The sequence below is a fragment of the Anopheles merus genome, unplaced genomic scaffold (genome assembly GCF_017562075.2).
Source record: "Anopheles merus strain MAF unplaced genomic scaffold, AmerM5.1 LNR4000007, whole genome shotgun sequence".
NCBI lineage: Eukaryota > Metazoa > Arthropoda > Insecta > Diptera > Culicidae > Anopheles > Anopheles merus.
In genome coordinates this window covers 526,551-548,133 of record NW_024427587.1, presented here as the reverse complement: position 1 = coordinate 548,133, position 21,583 = coordinate 526,551, and the positions used below count along the sequence as shown (strand labels likewise).

General features: G+C 42.7%; 2 protein-coding genes across 4 annotated transcripts; one reads left to right on the top strand and one right to left on the bottom strand.

Annotated features, from left to right (window-relative positions):
* Positions 1–230: 230 nt before the first annotated feature.
* Positions 231–3,900, top strand: LOC121600829. 3 transcript variants are annotated; one of them, XM_041929599.1, is made up of 3 exons: positions 231–424; positions 1,974–2,858; positions 2,933–3,900. In XM_041929599.1, the coding sequence occupies exons 2-3, from the start codon at positions 1,974–1,976 to the stop codon at positions 2,978–2,980; spliced, it is 933 nt and encodes a 310-aa protein (XP_041785533.1). In that variant the 5' UTR covers positions 231–424; the 3' UTR covers positions 2,981–3,900. The 3 variants fall into 3 exon arrangements, with proteins under 3 accessions (XP_041785533.1, XP_041785535.1, XP_041785536.1); XM_041929601.1 differs by having other exon boundaries at positions 231–548; XM_041929602.1 differs by lacking the exon at positions 231–424 and adding an exon at positions 1,109–1,137.
* An 8,901-nt stretch (positions 3,901–12,801) lies between these two features.
* Positions 12,802–14,149, bottom strand: LOC121600823 (aurora kinase A-A-like). The gene is made up of 2 exons (XM_041929594.1): positions 14,002–14,149; positions 12,802–13,838 (listed from the first exon to the last, which is right to left on the bottom strand). Exon 2 carries the CDS (start codon positions 13,385–13,387, stop codon positions 13,049–13,051), a length of 339 nt encoding a protein of 112 aa, XP_041785528.1. The 5' UTR covers positions 13,388–13,838; positions 14,002–14,149; the 3' UTR covers positions 12,802–13,048.
* Between the last annotated feature and the right edge of the window lie 7,434 nt (positions 14,150–21,583).

Sequence of the window (21,583 nt, the reverse complement as noted above, 5' to 3'; positions counted from 1 at the left end):
AGCTGCAGTTTAAGATGCCGCCAGATATGACGAAGCCGGCGGCCCATCTGATCTCGCGACTGTTCGTTAAGGATCTGGCCAGCCGTATGCCGCTGAAACATGTTGCGTCCATCCCTGGATTCTGCTGCTCGTGCACAAAAAGTAAATAGGAATTGCTGCTACCATGTACCTGTAGAGTTGCGTACAAGTTCAACAAAAGAGAGAGGATCGCATGAGTGGTTGAGCGCTGAGCGCACTGGCTCAAAGAGAGAATTGTGAGGGAGAGGAATTGATGAGAGCGTATATAAGCAAGTGCTCAAAGCAAAGAAGGGGGGCTTTTTGGAATAAACAGTTGGACAGAGAACTATTAACAGCACCGAACTAACGGGCAGGATTCTACAATTGGCGCAGTCGGTAGTGAAAATTTTGTTAAAATAAAGGAAAGGTATATACAATGGAAGATCGGATTTATCCGAAGTACTGTGAAGTTTTCAAAAGCGTAATAGTTGGTTAAAAGTGAGCTTCAATTAACATAGTGTAATACCATAATAGCGATACACGAAGTGAAAGTGAGTTATGAGACCGGCAAAAGCCGCAGCACGCAAAAAAAAAAAAAAAAGAAGTTGGAAATCCGTAGCATAAATTGAGACCGGAAAGTCAATACGATGTTAAATTGAGTCCGTTAAAACGTAATAGTGAGAGAGATTGGATCATGAGACCGGCAAAGCCGCAGCATGTACAAAAAGTTGAAAATCCGTAGCACAAATTGAGACCGGAAAACTAGTACTATAATGGGTTGAGTCCGTTAAACGTAGCGCCCAAATGAATCCAGAAATAATTTCTGTAGCAAAATATGGGACCGGTTGAATCCGTAGCATAAAACGAGTCCGGGAAAACCGTAGCTAAATTGAAGTTAAGGCCGGTGAAATACCGAAGTAACTAAAAGAGTCCGGGGTTTCCGTAGCAAAATTCGTGAGGCCGGTCTTATCCGCAGCACCAGAAAAAAGGGAGGAAAAGGGCCGTGAAGTTATGTTAGAAAGTGATGAAGCGAATGAAAATTAGTATTGCGTTCTAATGAGACGACAAAAAGGTGGAATTAACCGTGATTGAAATAATATGAAAAACAAATAAGTTGGAATTGGTGGCAATCGTGCGTGTGTAAGTGAGTTGAAAAAGAGTTAAAAAAAATATATATATATATATTCACGTATGCATCCACATTATACCAGTGGAATAACCTACAATACAAAAGAGGAGAATACATTTCAACGGAAACAAAGAAGTGGTAGAACTGAGTTGAAATTCGAAGAAAGATAAGACAATGGGTCAAAACCAGCTGCTGCTGCCGAGTCGTGTGTGGTCGAATATGGTGGTAAAGAAGACAAAGAATAAAAAAGAGGAGGAGAAGCCGGCGACAAAATAACTAGTGCAAAACAAACTGCGGTAAACACCTTGGTGCCAAAATCTGGATGACAGGGAATAGGAAGAAAAGAAGAAAAGCGGCACGTGCGGTACAAAGGAACTGTGAAGTGTGTTGGATAAGAACGTTGGAGACAGATAACAAAAGAACATTAATAATGTATCAATTTTGGACACAGTCTTTTGTACTGGCTTGTCATTTGGGAATAATCAGATAAATCTGGGAACAGTTTTACGATGTGTGTTCTTGGACACATTATGTGTGTTTTGAGGATATGTGTGTATGCGTGTGCATGTGCGGATGTGTGAGTGTATGGATTTCGTGAATAATTTATTTTATCTTGTGTGTGTGTGTGTGTGTGTGTGTGTTTTTTTTCTGCTCCCCATGCTTATAGCGGTTAAAAAAAAAAAAATAATAATTTTTTTTTTCATGGGATTAGTTATTGTGGCATAAAGACAGTAAAAATGGATTTTCCTTTTATTTATTTATTTTTTTCTTTCTTTTGGTTTTTGTTAAAGTTATTTTTATTTAAGGTATCCTTTTATTTTTTTATTTTTTTCTCGTTGCATTGTAGATGGAAGAAAATTGGCCATTGCAACCGTTCAATGAGTCGGTGGATGCTTCGGATTTACGCCGTGAGTGGGAGGAGTGGCACCGAGCATTTGAGCTAATAATAATGCTTAAAAAGATCAATACGCAAGATGAGAAGTTGGCGTACATGCTGGCACGTGGAGGTCGAGGATTGCAGAGAATTTACTTCAATTTGGCTCCGGTATCAGGAGAAGAACAGCCAAGTCCAGCAGTAATACCCTTTCAGCAACCACAAGTTCCGGAGTACGACAATGCTATTAAACGTTTAAATCATTTCTTTTTGGGAAAGAGAAACGAACGCATCGAGTTGGAGCTTTTTCGTTCTCTAAAACAAGAAAATGAAGAATCGTTCAACCAGTTTGTGTTGCGACTAAGGACACAAGCTGCACGATGCGATTTCCACGAACGAATAGTAAAAGAAATAGCACACCAAATAACTGTAGGAGCAAAGGATGAGCGAGTAAGAGATAAAGGGTTAGAAAATACGATGGAATTGGATGAACTCATTAATTACGCAATCAATAGAGAAATTCTGATAGGCCAAAAGATGAAGATCAAGGATAAGGAACAGGAATCATCAATAGCGTATGTAAAATCAATGCCAGTAACAGAAAAAAGGAAATGGCGTGAGTCTAGCTGCTATCGATGCGGTTCGTGGCGACACAGTGGGGATTCAAGTGAGTGTTATGCGCGTAAAGCACGATGTAACTCTTGCGGACGAGTAGGTCATTTTGGTAGAGTTTGTAAGAAAGACGGACGGAACTCGGTCAAAAACAATTATCAATGGAAGAGAGCAAAGAATGAACCAACGGATCGACGAGAACAAAATCAACGAAATGAAGCGAATGAAAAGGACAGCCTTAATGAGGTATTATATCACAATTGAGAGGGCTAGTAGAATCCTGTATGGGTGTTTGTAATGATATCTTATTTTCTTATTAGATTTTTACCACGACGCGACTATTGGACAAATGGTTAAATGCATGTTAGATACGGTTCATGTAGTTTTCCTAATAGATTCCGGTGCATCAGTAAACACAGTGACAGAACAAGTATGGTTAGAATTACAAAAATCAAAGGCAAACATTCAAGATATATCTTACAATTGCGATAAGCAAATCACAACGTACGCTAGTAATCAGCCTCTGAAATTAATTTTAAAGTTTAAAGCAGTAATATCAATTAATCAGAGTAAACCTACAACTTTCGCTGAATTCATTGTAGTGCAAGGCAGTAATAAGTCGTTGTTAGGTAAAGTGACGGCTGAGGAATTAAAAGTTTTGAAAGTAGGCTTGGAAGTACAAAATATTGAGGAAAGATGTCAACCATTTCCGAAATTCCCCGGTATTCAGATTCGATTATCTATTAACAAAGAAGTTCCGCCGAAGAAAATATCCTATGTTCGCATTCCCATTGCACTGGAGAAAAAGGTAGAAAGTAAAATTCAACAGATGTTAGAAACTGATATAATAGAACCAGTTGATGGTCCCCCCGAATGGATATCACCAATGGTGGTGGTACCAAAGGGCAAAGACGATATTAGAATTTGCATAAATATGAAGTATCCAAATCAAGCCATACAACGAGAGCATTTTCCACTTCCAGTTATCGAAACTTTATTGAACAAATTACAAGGATGTAAGATTTTCTCAAAACTTGATATAACTTCGGCTTATCACCACGTAGAACTCCATCCAGACTCGAGAGGAATCACCACTTTTATGACAAACAAAGGATTAATGCGTTTTAAACGATTGATGTTTGGAATAAATTGTGCGCCAGAGATCTTTCAGCGGATTATGACGCAAATGCTTCTAGGAATAGCTGGTGTAGTAATCTACATAGACGATATAGTCATTGCAGGAAAAGATAAAGTGGAACATGATAGTCGATTAAAGCAGGTGTTAGAAATACTATGAAAGAATAATGCTACATTGAATAAGGATAAATGTTCTATAGAAGTAAAAGAATTGGAAATCCTCGGCTACAATATAAGTGCGTCAGGTATTGGTCCCACAGAAGCTAAAATAGAGGCTATAAAGAACTTTAGGAAACCAATAACAAAAGAAGAGACTAGAAGCTTCTTAGGTTTAGTTAATTTTGTTGGGCAGTTTATTCATCACCTTTCAAGTAGATCAGAACCATTACGAAAATTCGTCAGAGGAGAAATAGAAGTATTTGGAAAAGAGCAAGAAGCAGCGTTTGATGATTTAAGACTGGAATTGTCGAATAATGTACGTAAACTGGGTTTTTTCAAACCGGAAGAGGACACGGAACTGTATGTTGATGCTTCTCCAACAGGATTAGGTGCCGTGTTGACCCAGAGGAATAAGAAAGGCATGTCTAGGATTATAAGCTTTGCATCAAAAGGCTTGACGAAACCTGAAAAGGTCTATCCACAAACGCAAAGAGAAGCGTTAGCAGTAGTATGGGCTGTTGAAAAATTTTATCCATACTTGTTTGGTACTACATTTACCATCTTTACAGACCATAAAACATTAGAGTATATATTTGAAGGAAAGCATCAAAGCGGCAAACGAGCTTGTTCTAGAGCGGAAGGCTGGGCTTTAAGACTACAGCCATATAATTTTGTAGTAAAATACATTCCAGGCTCATCTAATATTTCAGATAGTTTATCAAGATTATGCCCTAATTCAGATAAAGATAAATCGTTTGATGAAGCTTCTGAACATTATGTATATACCATTGAGAGCGAGTCTGAAGCAATTACGTTAAACGAAATTAAAGCGGAAACAGATAAAGATGAAACAATGAGAGAGGTCATTAAAGCAATTGAAAATCAATCTTGGAAACCAAAACTAGCACACTATCAGGCATTTAGTAAAGAACTAGGAATAGTGCAGGGTATTGTAGTTAGGGACGATAGATTAGTTCTACCTGAAAAATTGCGTCAAAAGGCCCTAAAGATAGCTCACATAGGTCACCCTGGCGAAGAAACTATGAAAAGAAAACTTAGGGAAAGAATGTGGTGGCCATATATGGACCGAGAAATCACATGTTTTGTAAAAGCTTGTGCTGGTTGTGCAGCAGTGAGACCTTTGGGTCACGCAGAACCAATGATTAGAAAAGAAATGCCAGATCGTCCTTGGCAGGATATTGCAATAGATTTTTTTTCGGTTAAGGAATATGGAACGTTTCTGGTAGTTGTCGATTACTACAGCAGATTCATAAAAATCATTGAGATGAAAATTACATCAGCAAGTAAGACTATCGAGGCTTTAGAGACAATATGCAAGGATCAATCATATCCAGAATCAATTAGATGTGACAATGGGCCACCTTTTAGTAGTGAAGAATTTAAAAACTATTTTAAACGTAAAGATATAAAAATAATTCACACAATACCGTATTGGCCACAGATGAATGGACTTGTGGAAAGGAATAATAGAGGTATACTTCGTGCTTTGCGAATTGCGAAAGCAGAAAAAACAGATTGGCGCGAAGCAATTATAAAATATGAAAATATGTACAACACCACTCCACACTCCATAACGGGAAAAGCTCCGCTTGAACTACTCACTGGAAGACCAATCAAAGGCCTATTGCCATCGTTAAGAACTACAGAGGTTTGGAATCGTGATAGTGAAGTTAAGGAAAGAGATGCTATAAAGAAAATGAAAGGAAAACTTTACGCAGATAGATCAAGGAAATCCAAACAGTCTGGAATTAAAGTAGGAGATAGAGTGCGGGTATGGCATTACCAGCAAGGAAAATCGGAGCCAAATTATGGAATTGAGATATTTAAGGTGTTAAGAAAAGTAGGAAATGATACGGTAGTTGTAAGTAGTGCAGGTGTAAAATATCGCCGGCCCGTGGCTCATTTAAGTAAGGTTTGTGACGAAGAAACGCAACAAAACAATACAATAAGTACACAACATAAACAGCAACAAAAGGATAAGAAGGAATTTAAACGTCCCACGCGCATTCGAAAAATCCCAAATAGGTATAATGATTAGTTTTTTTTTCTTTTCTTGCTTTAAGTAATAATAATTAAAATATATTTGTAATGTACATATTTCACTTCCGAGTAGAAAAGGGATGTAGAGTTGCGTACAAGTTCAACAAAAGAGAGAGGATCGCATGAGTGGATGAGCGCTGAGCGCACTGGCTCAAAGAGAGAATTGTGAGGGAGAGGAATTGATGAGAGCGTATATAAGCAAGTGCTCAAAGCAAAGAAGGGGGCTTTTTGGAATAAACAGTTGGACAGAGAACTATTAACAGCACCGAACTAACGGGCAGGATTCTACAGTAACATTTATCGTTATGTTCTCACTAAGTATGTTTATAAGATACCTGTAACTTTTAGTTTTTTAAACCCTATCTCTTATAAGAAGTAGTGGTATTTGAATTGAATATGTACAAGGCAAGTGTAATGACAAGTAATGATAATTGTTATTTGTGTGTTCACTCAAATGTTATTATACTTTCTTCATGTTCAACATCTGTTATTATTTCAATTATTAACAATAAAATATGGCAAAATATTTTTTAAGCTATAGATCGTCTTTGTATTGAATGAGTGCAATTGATGGGTTTTGCATTATGATGATCAAGACCGTGACCAGCCTCTCGGGGTGCCTTTGGTGCCTCAGTTCTGTATAAAGGAGAGCGTAGAAGGGTATGGCTATATTCTTTTCGGCGCTGCCATGCACCTTTCGGTGCAACGATAAGATAGAGTTAATGTTTTTTTGCACCACTGAAGCACACACCAACCAGCACACACCAACCAGTGATTGACTATCCGGTTAGGTGATACGAATAAGTCTTGTAAGCATTTCCACGTTTGTCGGCTGTAGCGGAAATAAAGCACAACAATTATTTATTTGTTACGATATACATAGGAAGAAAGTGCAACGCTGTGCGGTCCCGTGATACAGTCATCAATTCGTACGACCTAATAACATGCCTGTCATGGGTTCAAACCTCGTACGGTCCGTCCCCCCGTAGCAAGGATCAACTATCCGGCTGCGTGGTACCAAATCAGTTTCGAAAGCCTGTACAGGTCGACATGTTCGCGTCGTTAAGCCAAAAAGAAAGAAAGTGCTGCGTTGTCGTGATGGATACGGTAAAAGTGCTTCCGTCTTAACAGAAGGTGTTCTATCATCTACCAAAATTGTTGTGTGAGAAATGGAACTAGCTTGCAAAAAGGTTTGGTCAGTCTGATTCATGAAAAAAAAAATCAAAATAGTTAGGTGTTTTTACTTCTCTTTTTCCATTTTGGACATAACTGTTGCCACTAATGGTATGCCTGTACCACTAAATGATTTATCAATGTAATTAAGCTATTGATTACCCACATCAGGATAGTCAGTCCTATGTATGAGGGGGGCGGTCCATACGGGACTTGAGCCCATGACGAGCATGTTGTTTGGAAAAATAGTTTAGTGCATAACAATCAACTTATTTTCCTTCATTGAAGAACAGAGAAGCTGTTGTGGTCCGATCGAACTTAGCCATTCTGTCCATCTGGGTGTGCCACTCAGCGATAGCAGTCGACGGCTTCCGTATGATGTGTGCGTGGAAGGATGTGCGTGAGTTACAGGTCGCTGACCAGACGATTGAGAGAGAAATAGTGCAAAAAAGAGGGAGATCTAACCTGCAGCGCACATGTAGTGAGTATTCTCATTCGTGCGGCTGAGCTAAGGCAAATAGGACAAACGGGCCCGTGCTATTCATTTATAATTAGGGAATAAAGGATTTTATATGTTTGTGTCAATGCAAAGTAATCGTCTTCATCATTGTAGTTAACGTCCATGCATCCGACATCAAAGAAGCCAAAGCAATCAGAAACCGATTGAAGATTTTAAAGCTCGCAGGCCACAGCGGGCATTAAGCACTGTTGTGGAAGGTCAGTGTTTTACGAACAAGAGCCCAACTGAATAGGAAAGGACTGTTCGAAGGGCAGTGGTTAGTACCAACATGTGATCGTCCTGATGATAGTTTTAAGAGTGTGTTCCTTTAGTCAAATAATTATTGTTTAAAATACGGTCGAGTAAAATACGTATGTTTGTCAATGATAATAAAAGGTCAAGGCTAAGTATGTAGAGAGAAAAAATAAATAAATAAATAAAAATAAAACATAGTCCCCCGATCCTGTTAGTATACGATCGTCAGCAATTGACGTCGCATTCCAGCTAGCACCACGAGGAGGTAGGATTCGGAGTTCCAAGATAGCGGTTGCATAATAATACATCCGCTTCCTGGCATTAGCTAGCCAGCTGGAAAGAGCTCGATGAATTTAAAGTGTTTAAAAATACGAATAACAATATGTTAATACTTACTCAAACTCCTGAACTGATTGGATGGCACGCAAGATGGTAATGAAATTGTTGGGCTGGGCTCGCTTAAGCTGGTACTCGCGTATATATTCTATTAATGCTCCCCGGTTTGTGCCTTTAGATCTTAAAAAGGGCTTGACCCAGCGCCATAAATTCTCGATGGTCTGTGTGTGTACTAATGGATCGCTTGGGTCGACAAAATTTTCGGAATGGTTTATCATCTCGTGCTCATACCCTTTTCCGTCTAATCCGATGTAGGCACGCCAACCATCCGTCACAATTGTCGTTCCGGGGGCCACATTGTTCATTATAATGCCCTGCAAGTTGCCAGCGTCGCGTTTCTGAACCAGCTCCAGAAAAATCTCTTTTGTCTCCCGACAAATACCACCGACCAGCCAAACCTGGTTGTTGTCCGCGATCCGTCCTCTGTGGTACTTCCGTTTGGTAATGACGGACTCGTCGATCTCGACAGTGAGCCCTTCGCCTCCGATCTGTTGTCGGTGGGTTTCCACATATTCAACGCTTATTTCACGGAGTATTTTGAACCATTTTAGAATGGCTGTCTTACCTACAATGAGATAAAAATAAAACAAAACAAAAAATTTATCAAAACCGACTGATTGAAAAAAAATACTAAAAATAAATTACCGGCTGCACATTCAGCTTCCGCAACCATCCGCGTCGTATTTCGAGACCACTCAGAGGTTATCTCCATCAACTGGGATAGAGACAGCCTCGAATTTTTGAAAATACTATCCGTGCGGACAGTACATTCCCAGCCGGTGCAGCTCGATGTAGGCTTGCAAATCCATTTGCAAGCATTGGAGCGCTTGGTTACCTTCAGCTTCATTTGTCTCTTGCACTTGCTGCATTGTTGCGTTGGCGGCAAGAGTTCCGCTTCCTGCAAAAGACGAACCAACCCTTCCTCATCCGCGGTTAGCTTCTTCAGGTCACTGGAATTTTTGACTGCTGCAAATATATCCATGGTAAATGGTTTGTCCTGAAAATAAAACTTTCAAAAAGAGAGAATCTTTAATCTGTACACCACTTTGTTGATCAAAACATTCAACTACATACGGAGCAATATTTTCCCGCGCGATCTACACTTCCACACATAACCGATTTTACTCATTCGTTAGTACAATACATTTAAACACACTCAACCGATATCGACGATTGATTGTGTGGTTTGTGAAGTAGTGATGTCCTGCTCGACCCGCACCAACCGGATTGGAGACATCCGGAAGCAACTCGGAGTCGTTCGAAACGACCCGTAAGATTCAAGGAGGTTCAGTAGGTGCAACGATTCCGGAAATCCGGTAGGTGCAAGAAAGCAGTCTCGATTCCGACACGTTGGTGCATTTCGGGTCGGGTCAAGGTAGGTTCAATACTCGACCAGCAATCGCTGCACCTTATGCGCAGCGCTGCATTATTATGCGCTGTAATCGATTCCGACCCGCGGGTGTAACGAGTTCGGGTCGACCCGAATGATGAGTAGGTGACAAGCAACTTCGACCCGTTGGTGCAGCGATTTCTGGTCGAGTATTGAACCTACCTTGACCCGACCCGAAATGCACCAACGTGTCGGAATCGAGACTGCTTTCTTGCACCTACCGGATTTCCGGAATCGTTGCACCTACTGAACCTCCTTGAATCTTACGGGTCGTTTCGAACGACTCCGAGTTGCTTCCGGATGTCTCCAATCCGGTTGGTGCGGGTCGAGCAGGACATCACTACTTCACAAACCACACAATCAATCGTCGATATCGGTTGAGTGTGTTTAAATGTATTGTACTAACGAATGAGTAAAATCGGTTATGTGTGGAAGTGTAGATCGCGCGGGAAAATATTGCTCCGTATGTAGTTGAATGTTTTGATCAACAAAGTGGTGTACAGATTAAAGATTCTCTCTTTTTGAAAGTTTTATTTTCAGGACAAACCATTTACCATGGATATATTTGCAGCAGTCAAAAATTCCAGTGACCTGAAGAAGCTAACCGCGGATGAGGAAGGGTTGGTTCGTCTTTTGCAGGAAGCGGAACTCTTGCCGCCAACGCAACAATGCAGCAAGTGCAAGAGACAAATGAAGCTGAAGGTAACCAAGCGCTCCAATGCTTGCAAATGGATTTGCAAGCCTACATCGAGCTGCACCGGCTGGGAATGTACTGTCCGCACGGATAGTATTTTCAAAAATTCGAGACTGTCTCTATCCCAGTTGATGGAGATAACCTCTGAGTGGTCTCGAAATACGACGCGGATGGTTGCGGAAGCTGAATGTGCAGCCGGTAATTTATTTTTAGTATTTTTTTTCAATCAGTCGGTTTTGATAAATTTTTTGTTTTGTTTTATTTTTATCTCATTGTAGGTAAGACAGCCATTCTAAAATGGTTCAAAATACTCCGTGAAATAAGCGTTGAATATGTGGAAACCCACCGACAACAGATCGGAGGCGAAGGGCTCACTGTGGAGATCGACGAGTCCGTCATTACCAAACGGAAGTACCACAGAGGACGGATCGCGGACAACAACCAGGTTTGGCTGGTCGGTGGTATTTGTCGGGAGACAAAAGAGATTTTTCTGGAGCTGGTTCAGAAACGCGACGCTGGCAACTTGCAGGGCATTATAATGAACAATGTGGCCCCCGGAACGACAATTGTGACGGATGGTTGGCGTGCCTACATCGGATTAGACGGAAAAGGGTATGAGCACGAGATGATAAACCATTCCGAAAATTTTGTCGACCCAAGCGATCCATTAGTACACACACAGACCATCGAGAATTTATGGCGCTGGGTCAAGCCCTTTTTAAGATCTAAAGGCACAAACCGGGGAGCATTAATAGAATATATACGCGAGTACCAGCTTAAGCGAGCCCAGCCCAACAATTTCATTACCATCTTGCGTGCCATCCAATCAGTTCAGGAGTTTGAGTAAGTATTAACATATTGTTATTCGTATTTTTAAACACTTTAAATTCATCGAGCTCTTTCCAGCTGGCTAGCTAATGCCAGGAAGCGGATGTATTATTATGCAACCGCTATCTTGGAACTCCGAATCCTACCTCCTCGTGGTGCTAGCTGGAATGCGACGTCAATTGCTGACGATCGTATACTAACAGGATCGGGGGACTGTGTTTTATTTTTATTTATTTATTTATTTTTTCTCTCTACATACTTAGCCTTGACCTTTTATTATCATTGACAAACATACGTATTTTACTCGACCGTATTTTAAACAATAATTATTTGACTAAAGGAACACACTCTTAAAACTATCATCAGGACGATCACATTTTGGTACTAACCACTGCCCTTCGAACAGTCCTTTCCTATTCAGTTGGGCTCTTGTTCGTAAAACACTGACCTTCCACAACAGTGCTTAATGCCCGCTGTGGCCTGCGAGCTTTAAAATCTTCAATCGGTTTCTGATTGCTTTGGCTTCTTTGATGTCGGATGCATGGACGTTAACTACAATGATGAAGACGATTACTTTGCATTGACACAAACATATAAAATCCTTTATTCCCTAATTATAAATGAATAGCACGGGCCCGTTTGTCCTATTTGCCTTAGCTCAGCCGCACAAATGAGAATACTCACTACATGTGCGCTGCAGGTTAGATCTCCCTCTTTTTTGCACTATTTCTCTCTCAATCGTCTGGTCAGCGACCTGTAACTCACGCACATCCTTCCACGCACACATCATACGGAAGCCGTCGACTGCTATCGCTGAGTGGCACACCCAGATGGACAGAATGGCTAAGTTCGATCGGACCACAACAGCTTCTCTGTTCTTCAATGAAGGAAAATAAGTTGATTGTTATGCACTAAACTATTTTTCCAAACAACATGCTCGTCATGGGCTCAAGTCCCGTATGGACCGCCCCCCTCATACATAGGACTGACTATCCTGATGTGGGTAATCAATAGCTTAATTACATTGATAAATCATTTAGTGGTACAGGCATACCATTAGTGGCAACAGTTATGTCCAAAATGGAAAAAGAGAAGTAAAAACACCTAACTATTTTGATTTTTTAGGACTCGTACGGGGGGACGGACCGTACGAGGTTTGAACCCATGACAGGCATGTTATTAGGTCGTACGAATTGATGACTGTATCACGGGACCGCACAGCGTTGCACTTTCTTCCTATGTATATCGTAACAAATAAATAATTGTTGTGCTTTATTTCCGCTACAGCCGACAAACGTGGAAATGCTTACAAGACTTATTCGTATCACCTAACCGGATAGTCAATCACTGGTTGGTGTGTGCTGGTTGGTGTGTGCTTCAGTGGTGCAAAAAAACATTAACTCTATCTTATCGTTGCACCGAAAGGTGCATGGCAGCGCCGAAAAGAATATAGCCATACCCTTCTACGCTCTCCTTTATACAGAACTGAGGCACCAAAGGCACCCCGAGAGGCTGGTCACGGTCTTGATCATCATAATGCAAAACCCATCAATTGCATTCATTCAATACAAAGACGATCTATAGCTTAAAAATATTTTGCCATATTTTATTGTTAATAATTGAAATAATAACAGATGTTGAACATGAAGAAAGTATAATAACATTTGAGTGAACACACAAATAACAATTATCATTACTTGTCATTACACTTGCCTTGTACATATTCAATTCAAATACCACTACTTCTTATAAGAGATAGGGTTTAAAAAACTAAAAGTTACAGGTATCTTATAAACATACTTAGTGAGAACATAACGATAAATGGTACATGGTAGCAGCAATTCCTATTTACTTTTTGTGCACGAGCAGCAGAATCCAGGGATGGACGCAACATGTTTCAGCGGCATACGGCTGGCCAGATCCTTAACGAACAGTCGCGAGATCAGATGGGCCGCCGGCTTCGTCATATCTGGCGGCATCTTAAACTGCAGCTTCATGATTTTATAGTACGTTTCCTCATACGTGGTCGCCAAAACCGGGACCTTACCGCACAGCAGCTTGTACGCCAGCACGCCCAAATTCGATAGATCGACAGTTTTTATGTGCGGCTGACCATGCACCATCTCGGGCGATAAATAGTCGAGCGAAATGCACAGCGTCGTACCGGAACAAGGTCGGCGCATACACGGACCAACCGAAATCTATCTTCAGATCACCACCGTGCCCCAGCTGCAAGTTTTCCGGATGATGTCACGATGTATCACGTTGCGCTCGTGCTGCGATGAATAAGTGTGTTACTTTATAGCATGCAAAGGACAGCGGCGAAACACGACGGCCGACGCATCCTCCGGATCATCTTAAGCGGTGCATTCGAGCATGGGGTGTGGATGCGAATGATCAACCACGAGCTTACTGAAGCCGTATGGCGCGTCGGACATATCTGTTTGCGATGGCTGGGACATGTTGTAAAGATGCCAGACTCGTGCCCCAACAGCAAGGTGTTCGAAAGCGGCACTCAGTTCGGTACTAGAAGCAAGGAAGCACAGCGAGTTCGATGGCTAGATCAGGTGAAGTAAAACCTCGAAGATCGAGTGCCTACATCGATGGGAAGCTGCAGCTAGCGACCAGGCATTCCTATCAAGAGAGAGATGGAGAGGGAGACAACCAAAATGAAACAATGTATAAGCAGTATTTTTTTTTTGCACTCAAATGCAATTGGTCTGTCTATGAATTGGGTTTGAACATATCACAATTCATTACTGAGCATATTTTTTCATTCAGTTCATACGTTCGTTACGTTCGTCAGAAGTGTAAGAGTGTTGACCATGATTGATTGACCATTAAACGATTGAAGAGGCTTATGAAACCGATATAAACGGATAGACCGATTTATGTACTTCAATTTCTAAAAAATAAATAAATAAATAAATAAATAAATTAAACGAGATACTCCTACTGATGAAAAATATAAAATGCATAAAAAGGAAAGAAATGAGTGGTGAGGGTTTTCGATGATAAAATATTACAAAATATCTGCTCAGCCGAGCACTAGCAACAGAACACCAATGTATGATGCACCCGGCACTCCGGCGAGGGGCCAAGCGCATCCGATTTTAGTCAGCACTAACCAGCCAGTGAGCCATTCTACCATCCAATCAGCCAGCCAGACAACCAGGCAGGGAAATTACATCATCATATTTACACATTATCGTTTTGTTCACATTATGCAACTGCATCGTCTAAAACACATTGTTAGCGGAACCTAGGAACAATCATTTATATGCCCATTATGAAGAATGCGGAAGCGAATACATCGGGCCAAAAACAAAAAAGGAGAACATCGTAGCTGAGAAATTTCCTTTCAACGCAATCACTGATTTCTTACCTATTTGCACTTTAGTGATATTTTTTTCCGAAAAATACACAAAACACACAGTTTTTTAAAACAATATTTGTACACTATTTTATTCAGCAAAGAATTCACTCCAGCACTGGTATCAATTTTACTTAATGTTTACACACCACACAAAAACAAAGGACCTACTATAACGTACAAAGTTCGACACCTTTAAACGAAACTAGTTCATCACATTTACACTGTATTTTGTACACTTGTATAAATACTTTCGAAGTATTCAATACAGAAACCGATGCTCATGATTTAGTTGCATAAAACTAATGCAATCACACTTAAAACATACATATAGACACAATCACTACACAAAATCAATACAGCACTTCGCCGATCGAGATCTGCACACAACACAACACGTCCACAAAGCATTCAGCTTCTCCGATGTCGCTTCATTCAAAGCACCAGGGCCAACTGCGACCAATCGACTCGGTGGCATCACATCCAAGTCAGTATCCGCAATGAGACCTCCCTTCCGAGGCAACAGTCATTCGATCGTTCGTCTGGCATTAGCTGAAACTAAAGAAAGAAAAAAAAACGTATGCTTGTAGTTATAATCCAACTCACCCGTGCATTAGAAGCATTTTCACGGCGACAAAGACTGTCGGTAACGTTTGCTGGATCTTGCTGTGCGCTTGTCAATTGAGTGCACATTTCGCATTGCCCATTACGTGGACATCAAGGTGGCCATCATACTGCCCGGCGACGACGGCTCCTTAAATATAGCGGATGAGCGCGTGGCTCGCCACCGATGGAGACATGTCGCGGCAGAAGGTGTACCACACTTTTATCGGCACGTCGTGCTGGATGACGCCGGAGGAGATGGAGCGGGACCACGGATACGGCTTCTAGTCGTTCGGCATTACCACGATCGAGATTTCCACCAGAGAAAGGAATTGTCCAAGCGTCCAACGGCGAGCGAGCTTTGCATGCTTTGTAACTATAAAAAAACAAACAATGGTTAATAAAAAAATAGACTCGAGGAGTTTTTGATACCGTGCGAATTACGTTCATTATCAACTTACCTTGTTTGCCATGATCGATCATCGTGTAGTTTAATTGCGGGCATTCTTTCTTTCCTCTTTCTAACGATCACCGGCTCAACACGGTTGCACAACAGCTGCATAGAAAACACCGCTTTAATTGATTTAATATTACAATTATTGGCTATGCTTTACTTACCCTAAACTGCTTTCAGGCGTGCGAAGTCGATTCTACCGCCAATTATAATTTTTCGGCTGTTTATTTTACACATTACACACAACATTTTCATCACCGATGTAGCCTTTTTTTAATCATTCGCCGTAGTACATCGTGAGAGCTATCGTTCGGTTCAAAATGTAAACAAACTTTATTTTTTGAATATTTGACAGATTACATGACCGATCAACCGCACACTATCTCGTTTTTCTTGTCAGGGCTGCTTCGATTGCCATAGGGGGGGCCTTAAAAAATCTTTCACCTTTTTTTCAATCAAAACCCTCTGTGCAAAGCGACGGAAGAATTATGGCGTTCGGAGAATTTTCTCATGCCTTCCTTTTCTCTCCAACGGCAAATTTGTCAAGCAGCTCGTCGAGCTACCCGTCCCTGGCTCCGCCTCATACACTTCGCCTGAGCGGGCTGTCGAAGGTTTAGTTGTGTTGGTGCGTCAGACGGCCAATCGCTGTCAGCCGTCGTCCGTGCTTTTTCCCTCCATAGCGCTATCTCTTTCTCGCGTGTGGTCAATCCTCATGAGTTGCAGTGGCGCTTAAAAAAGCTGTTAACAAACATTGCGGCGAAGAAGTCTAATTTTCACAAATCAAACCGAAAATACGCAATGAGTTCAAACGCTGCCAAGTAAAAATGACTAATGAATCGCTAGCTCACGCTGGAGGATATGCTGTGCAACGCGCAGAATCCTAATGCGCATTATCACGTTCAGCCCGGCGCTGATTTTAATCAACTTTCCATTCCGCCGGCATCTAGAACGCAAGCTGATTGTGAAACCGGCATACTGGAAAGTTCACTGGCAGTCCCTGGGGCCTGCCATCGAACTGAACGTGCTAATAATTCAACATAACTTTGTAACACTAAGCTTTTGCTTTCGTATGGTGTAGATTACACAAATAGGTTGAGCCGTCTGCGCATAGGTGTGAGTGTGCGTGTAGGTGCAACACTTTCGCCAAATGTGTTTTCTTCCGGAATGTTATGATTCATTGGTCAATGAAAGGAAGGTGTTCGTGACAGTGACGGATTAGGGGAATCGGGGGACCTAAGCGGAAAGACGAGTTGAGGCCCCTGTAAAGGGTAACTGATGACCGGGAGGAGGGGGTAGTGGCACACAGCTGTTGGGAGATTAAACAGTATACTTAAATTGCCGGCGGGAAGGGGGGTGGCCATGGGACCCCTACGATCATCGATAACAGGCCCTAAAATTGTTGCTGGTGGAGGAAGGGGGGCAAATGGTGCTCTTGCAACCGAGCCCCAACAACCATCTTTCCGGGGGCCCTTGTCGTTACTACTCTGTCCACTTGTACAGGGTTTACCTAGCCAATCCGGCATCGTCAAAGCGTTATCGGTCGCCGTACATAATTTTTCGGGCGACGTAAACCCTCAATTGGGCACTGTCATTTCTATTCGGGCCTTGTGAAGTATGAATCGGGCAAAGTACAGAATGAATTGGGCCTACTTTATATTTTGTTGCTTTCTAGCTGTAAAACAATACTTTTTGCGAGTAGTTTAACTGATATGTAAGAAAATTCACTATTGTTAAGTTTAATTACATAAAAAAATATTCAAATTCCTTTTTTAAAATTTTTGATTCAAGTACAATGCAATTTGGATTTATTTATTTTTTAAATATAATTTGTTTTGTGATTTAATTAGGTAAAAATTTTAAAATAATACATAATAAGTTAAACAACATGCAAAATACGTATTTTTAAACAACTTGATGGATCAAACACACCGGAGTGACCGATTTGACACCTTCAAGAGTAGGACGCTTTCATTCTGTACTTTGCCCGATTCATACTTCACAAGGCTCGAATAGAAATGACAGTGCCCAATTGAGGGTTTACGTCGCCCGAAAAAGTATGTACGGCGACCGATAACGCTTTGACGATGCCGGATTGGCTGGGTAAACCCTGTAACAATACGGCATACTACAGACTACAGATCTTCGGCGACCGCCTAGCCCGCCTACCGTTAGATCCGCCGCTGGTTCATGACGGTGTTTTTTTAATGTGGAGGTGCATCCTTACCCCTGCCTGCACCGGGCAGGAGATAGTGTGGCAGTATGCAAGTTGCCCGCTGGATAGGAGCGGTCCCGCGGCACCGCCATCATTCCGCACATCTCAACAGCATGCCCGTCATGGGCTCTAACCGCGTATGAACCGTCCTCCGTAGCAAGGGCTGACTATCCGGCTACGTGGTACTCAAGTCCTGAAAAGGCCGGCATGATCGCGTAGGCCGTAATAACAATAATAATAATAAGAAGACTTATCATGACAGTCGGGAAGAGTTTGTCTTGACTTTGTTGCTGCCGGGCTACCGCTGTGATGCGACAAATGCACGGAATGCAAACGACCAAAACATTAACCTACCGAGCCGAACCCATTCCAAGGCAGTGCCGGTCGCTCGGCGTCATGATACCGACTCCAAGCCAACAAGCCGCCAGATTCTGGACGGACAGGTGCAGCACCATACGCGCACCGTAATGAACAAATCCAGAATCCTCTTTTGTATGGATTCAATTCAAAATGTTGTTTCCACTTGCATCCGTTAGCAGATTTGGAAAGAAATGTGCAACATATCACATGCACGTTTGCTTCGATCGTTTGTCTTTTTAATGTCCCCAACAGCAGAACCGGTCGCAAAGATGGTAGTGCCAATCCAATGGTAGTATTGTCTCCTAGGTAGCGGTAATCGATCGGGCGGCGTACAGTGCGTTTTCTGAGAATGCATGGAGTGTGTAGACGCAGCCGGTGACAATGCACGCATCAGAATCAAACAGTTTTGGGGTTCCTGCACGCACGCACATACACACACGCGCGTATGCGAGCATGCACCCACAAAAGCGCGTACGCGAGCACGCCCCCCCCCATAACAACCACCCCCCCCCCTCCTCACGCATGATCGATTACGGCTACATTATCGGAAGAAAGGCTGGTTCAGCTATCTTGTAGCGCATCCTCATTCAAAGCGCCGGAATGGGTGGGGTATCGCGACATGATAGAGTAGACGGTCATTTTCCCCGCGCTGTATGCCGCGTGTGTATGTCCGTGTGTGTGTCGCGACCCGAAAACTCGAGACAGATTTTGGCACATTAAAAAAAAAAAATTGATTGCCACTATACATCGTGCTACATGATGCTCCCGCTGCGCAAATTCGAGCAGATTTCAGCGCGGAAAATGTACCAAAATCCCCGCTGCGCAAAGCGACGGAACAAATCAAGGCGTTCGGAGAATTTTATCATGCCTTCCTTTTCTCTCTAACGGCAAATTTGTCAAGCAGCCAGTCGAGCTACCCGACCCTGGCTCTGCCTCTTACCCCTCGCCTGTGCGCGCTGTCGAAGGTTTGGATGTGTTAGTGCATCAGACGGCCAATCGCTGTCAGCCGTCGTCCGTGCTTTTTCCCTCCATAGCGCTATCTCTTTCACGCGTGTGGTCAATGGTCGCGAACTGTTGTGGCGCTTAAAAAAACCGTTAACAAACATTGCGGCGAAGAAGTTGCATTTTCACAAATCAAATCAAAAAAGCGCAATGAGTTCAAATGATTCTCCAGCCACGGGACCCCAACGACCATCTTTTCGGGGTCCCTTGTCGCTAATACTCTGTCCACTTGTAAACATACGCCATACTACAGACTAGAGATCTTCGGCGACCGCCTAGTCCGCCTACCGTTAGATCCGCCGCTGGTTCATGACGGTGTTTTTTTTTTGTTGTGGAGGTGCATACTTCCTCCTGCCTGCTGCGTATGCACCGGGCAGGAGACAGTGTGGCAGTGTGCAAGTTGCACGCTGGATAGGAGTGGGCCCGCGGCACCGCCATCATTCCGCACATCTGCATGCCCGTCGTGGGTTCTAACCGCGTATGAACCGTCCGCCGTAGCAAGGGTTGACTATCCGGCTACGTGTACGTCAAGTCATGAAAAGGCCAACATGATCGCGTAGGCCGTAATGACAAGAATAATAATAAAAAAAAGAACTTTGAAGCGCCATCCGTACCGGGGAAGAGTTTATCTTGACTTTGTTGCTGCCGGGTCTGCGGCCGTGGCGCGACAAATGCACGGAATACAATTGACCAAAGGACATGAACCTACCGAGCCTTACCCGTTTCAAGGCAGTGCCGGCCGCACGGCGTCATGATACTGACTCCAAGCCAACAAGCCGCCAGATTCTGGACGGACAGACATTCTCTTTTGTATGAGTTTATTTCATTTTTTGTTTCCACTAGCCTACCTGAATTGAAAAGAAATGTGCTACGTATCACATGCACGTTTGCTTCGATCGTGTGTCTTTTTAACACCCCCAACAGCAGAACCGATCGCAAAGATGGTGGTGCCAATCTAATGGTTGTGTTGTCTCTCAGGTAGCAAGATTGAAAATGCATGGACTTTGTAACCGCTATGGATGAAAATGTACGCATCAGAATCAAACAGATTTGAGGTTTCCGCACGCACGCATACAGACACACACACAAACACGCACGCACACATGCATGAACGCGCGCACGCCAGCACGCACGCACTCACACACACACACACACGCACACACGCACACATGAACGTACGCGCACACGCCAGCACGCACCCCCGAAAGCGCGCACGCGAGCGCGCACTCAACACCAATCCCCCCCCCCCTCCCTTCCGCATGATCGGTTACGGCTACCTTATCGGATTGCTGGTTCAGCTATCTTGCAGCGCATCCTCATCCAAAGCGCCGGGCGAGGATCGCGACATAATATAATGAACGGTCACTTTCCCCGTGCTGTGTGTGTGCGTGTGTCAAGACCCGAAAACTAGAGACATATTTTGGCACATTAAAAAAAATATTGCCACTATACACTGTGCTACATGATGCTTAGATTGTCATTGAAGCATCAAACATGTTCAAATAAAAAAATATTAGATTAGTGTTAGACGTTCTCCTACGCTTGTTTTAAATAGGCTTCTTCACCCTCAATTGGCAGGGGCATCGAATGGTCTCATCAGCAGCGGCGCGAAATAAAATAAACCATCATTACAGCGTCTCAAGGTCACACACTAATTAATAAATGCTAACACCCACCAATAACAATACACAACCGCAATGCACATAAATGAATCAACGCATACACCACAACACCCAATCAGCGGAAGGCACGGGCAGAAGCGCAAGTTAGGCAAGGCAGGTTGAGGGAGGGAGAAGAAGCGGACGAAAAAATGGACGCCAATAATTTTAAATTTTTTGACCGTTTTTTTTTGCTACACCGCCATAAATAGTTCGTCCATTTCGCCAACAGATGGCGCTAACCCTGCGCAGGAATCGCTGAAGTCCAGCGCGGGAGACCAGCCAAAATCTGCGCTGGCCAGCGCAGATTTTGGTACATTTCCTGCGCTGGAAACTGCTCGAATTTGCGCAGCGGGGATCATATCGTGCTTAACGAAACACGAACATTGTTCGTTCAATTTCGAGTGTTCGGCTCGATCGAGTAGTTTATAAATAACAGTGAATGTCGTAAATAAAGCTCTCTTTCAATTTTGCTACACAACGAATAACTGCTGGTAAATATTAAAGGTTTGAAAGTTACACCGAAACGCGGAAAATAAATTATCCGAAATAGTGGGATTAAACATTGGTGCCGTGACCAGGATTAAGACGAATCTGGTTTTCTGAATCTTAATTATTCTCGCGATAATCACTGTTTTGCGCGCGTGTAACTGTGCTTTAGTCGCCTCACAATCGACCAAGTTCACTGTGTCCGCGAAATTTAGCGTTTTTTGTCAA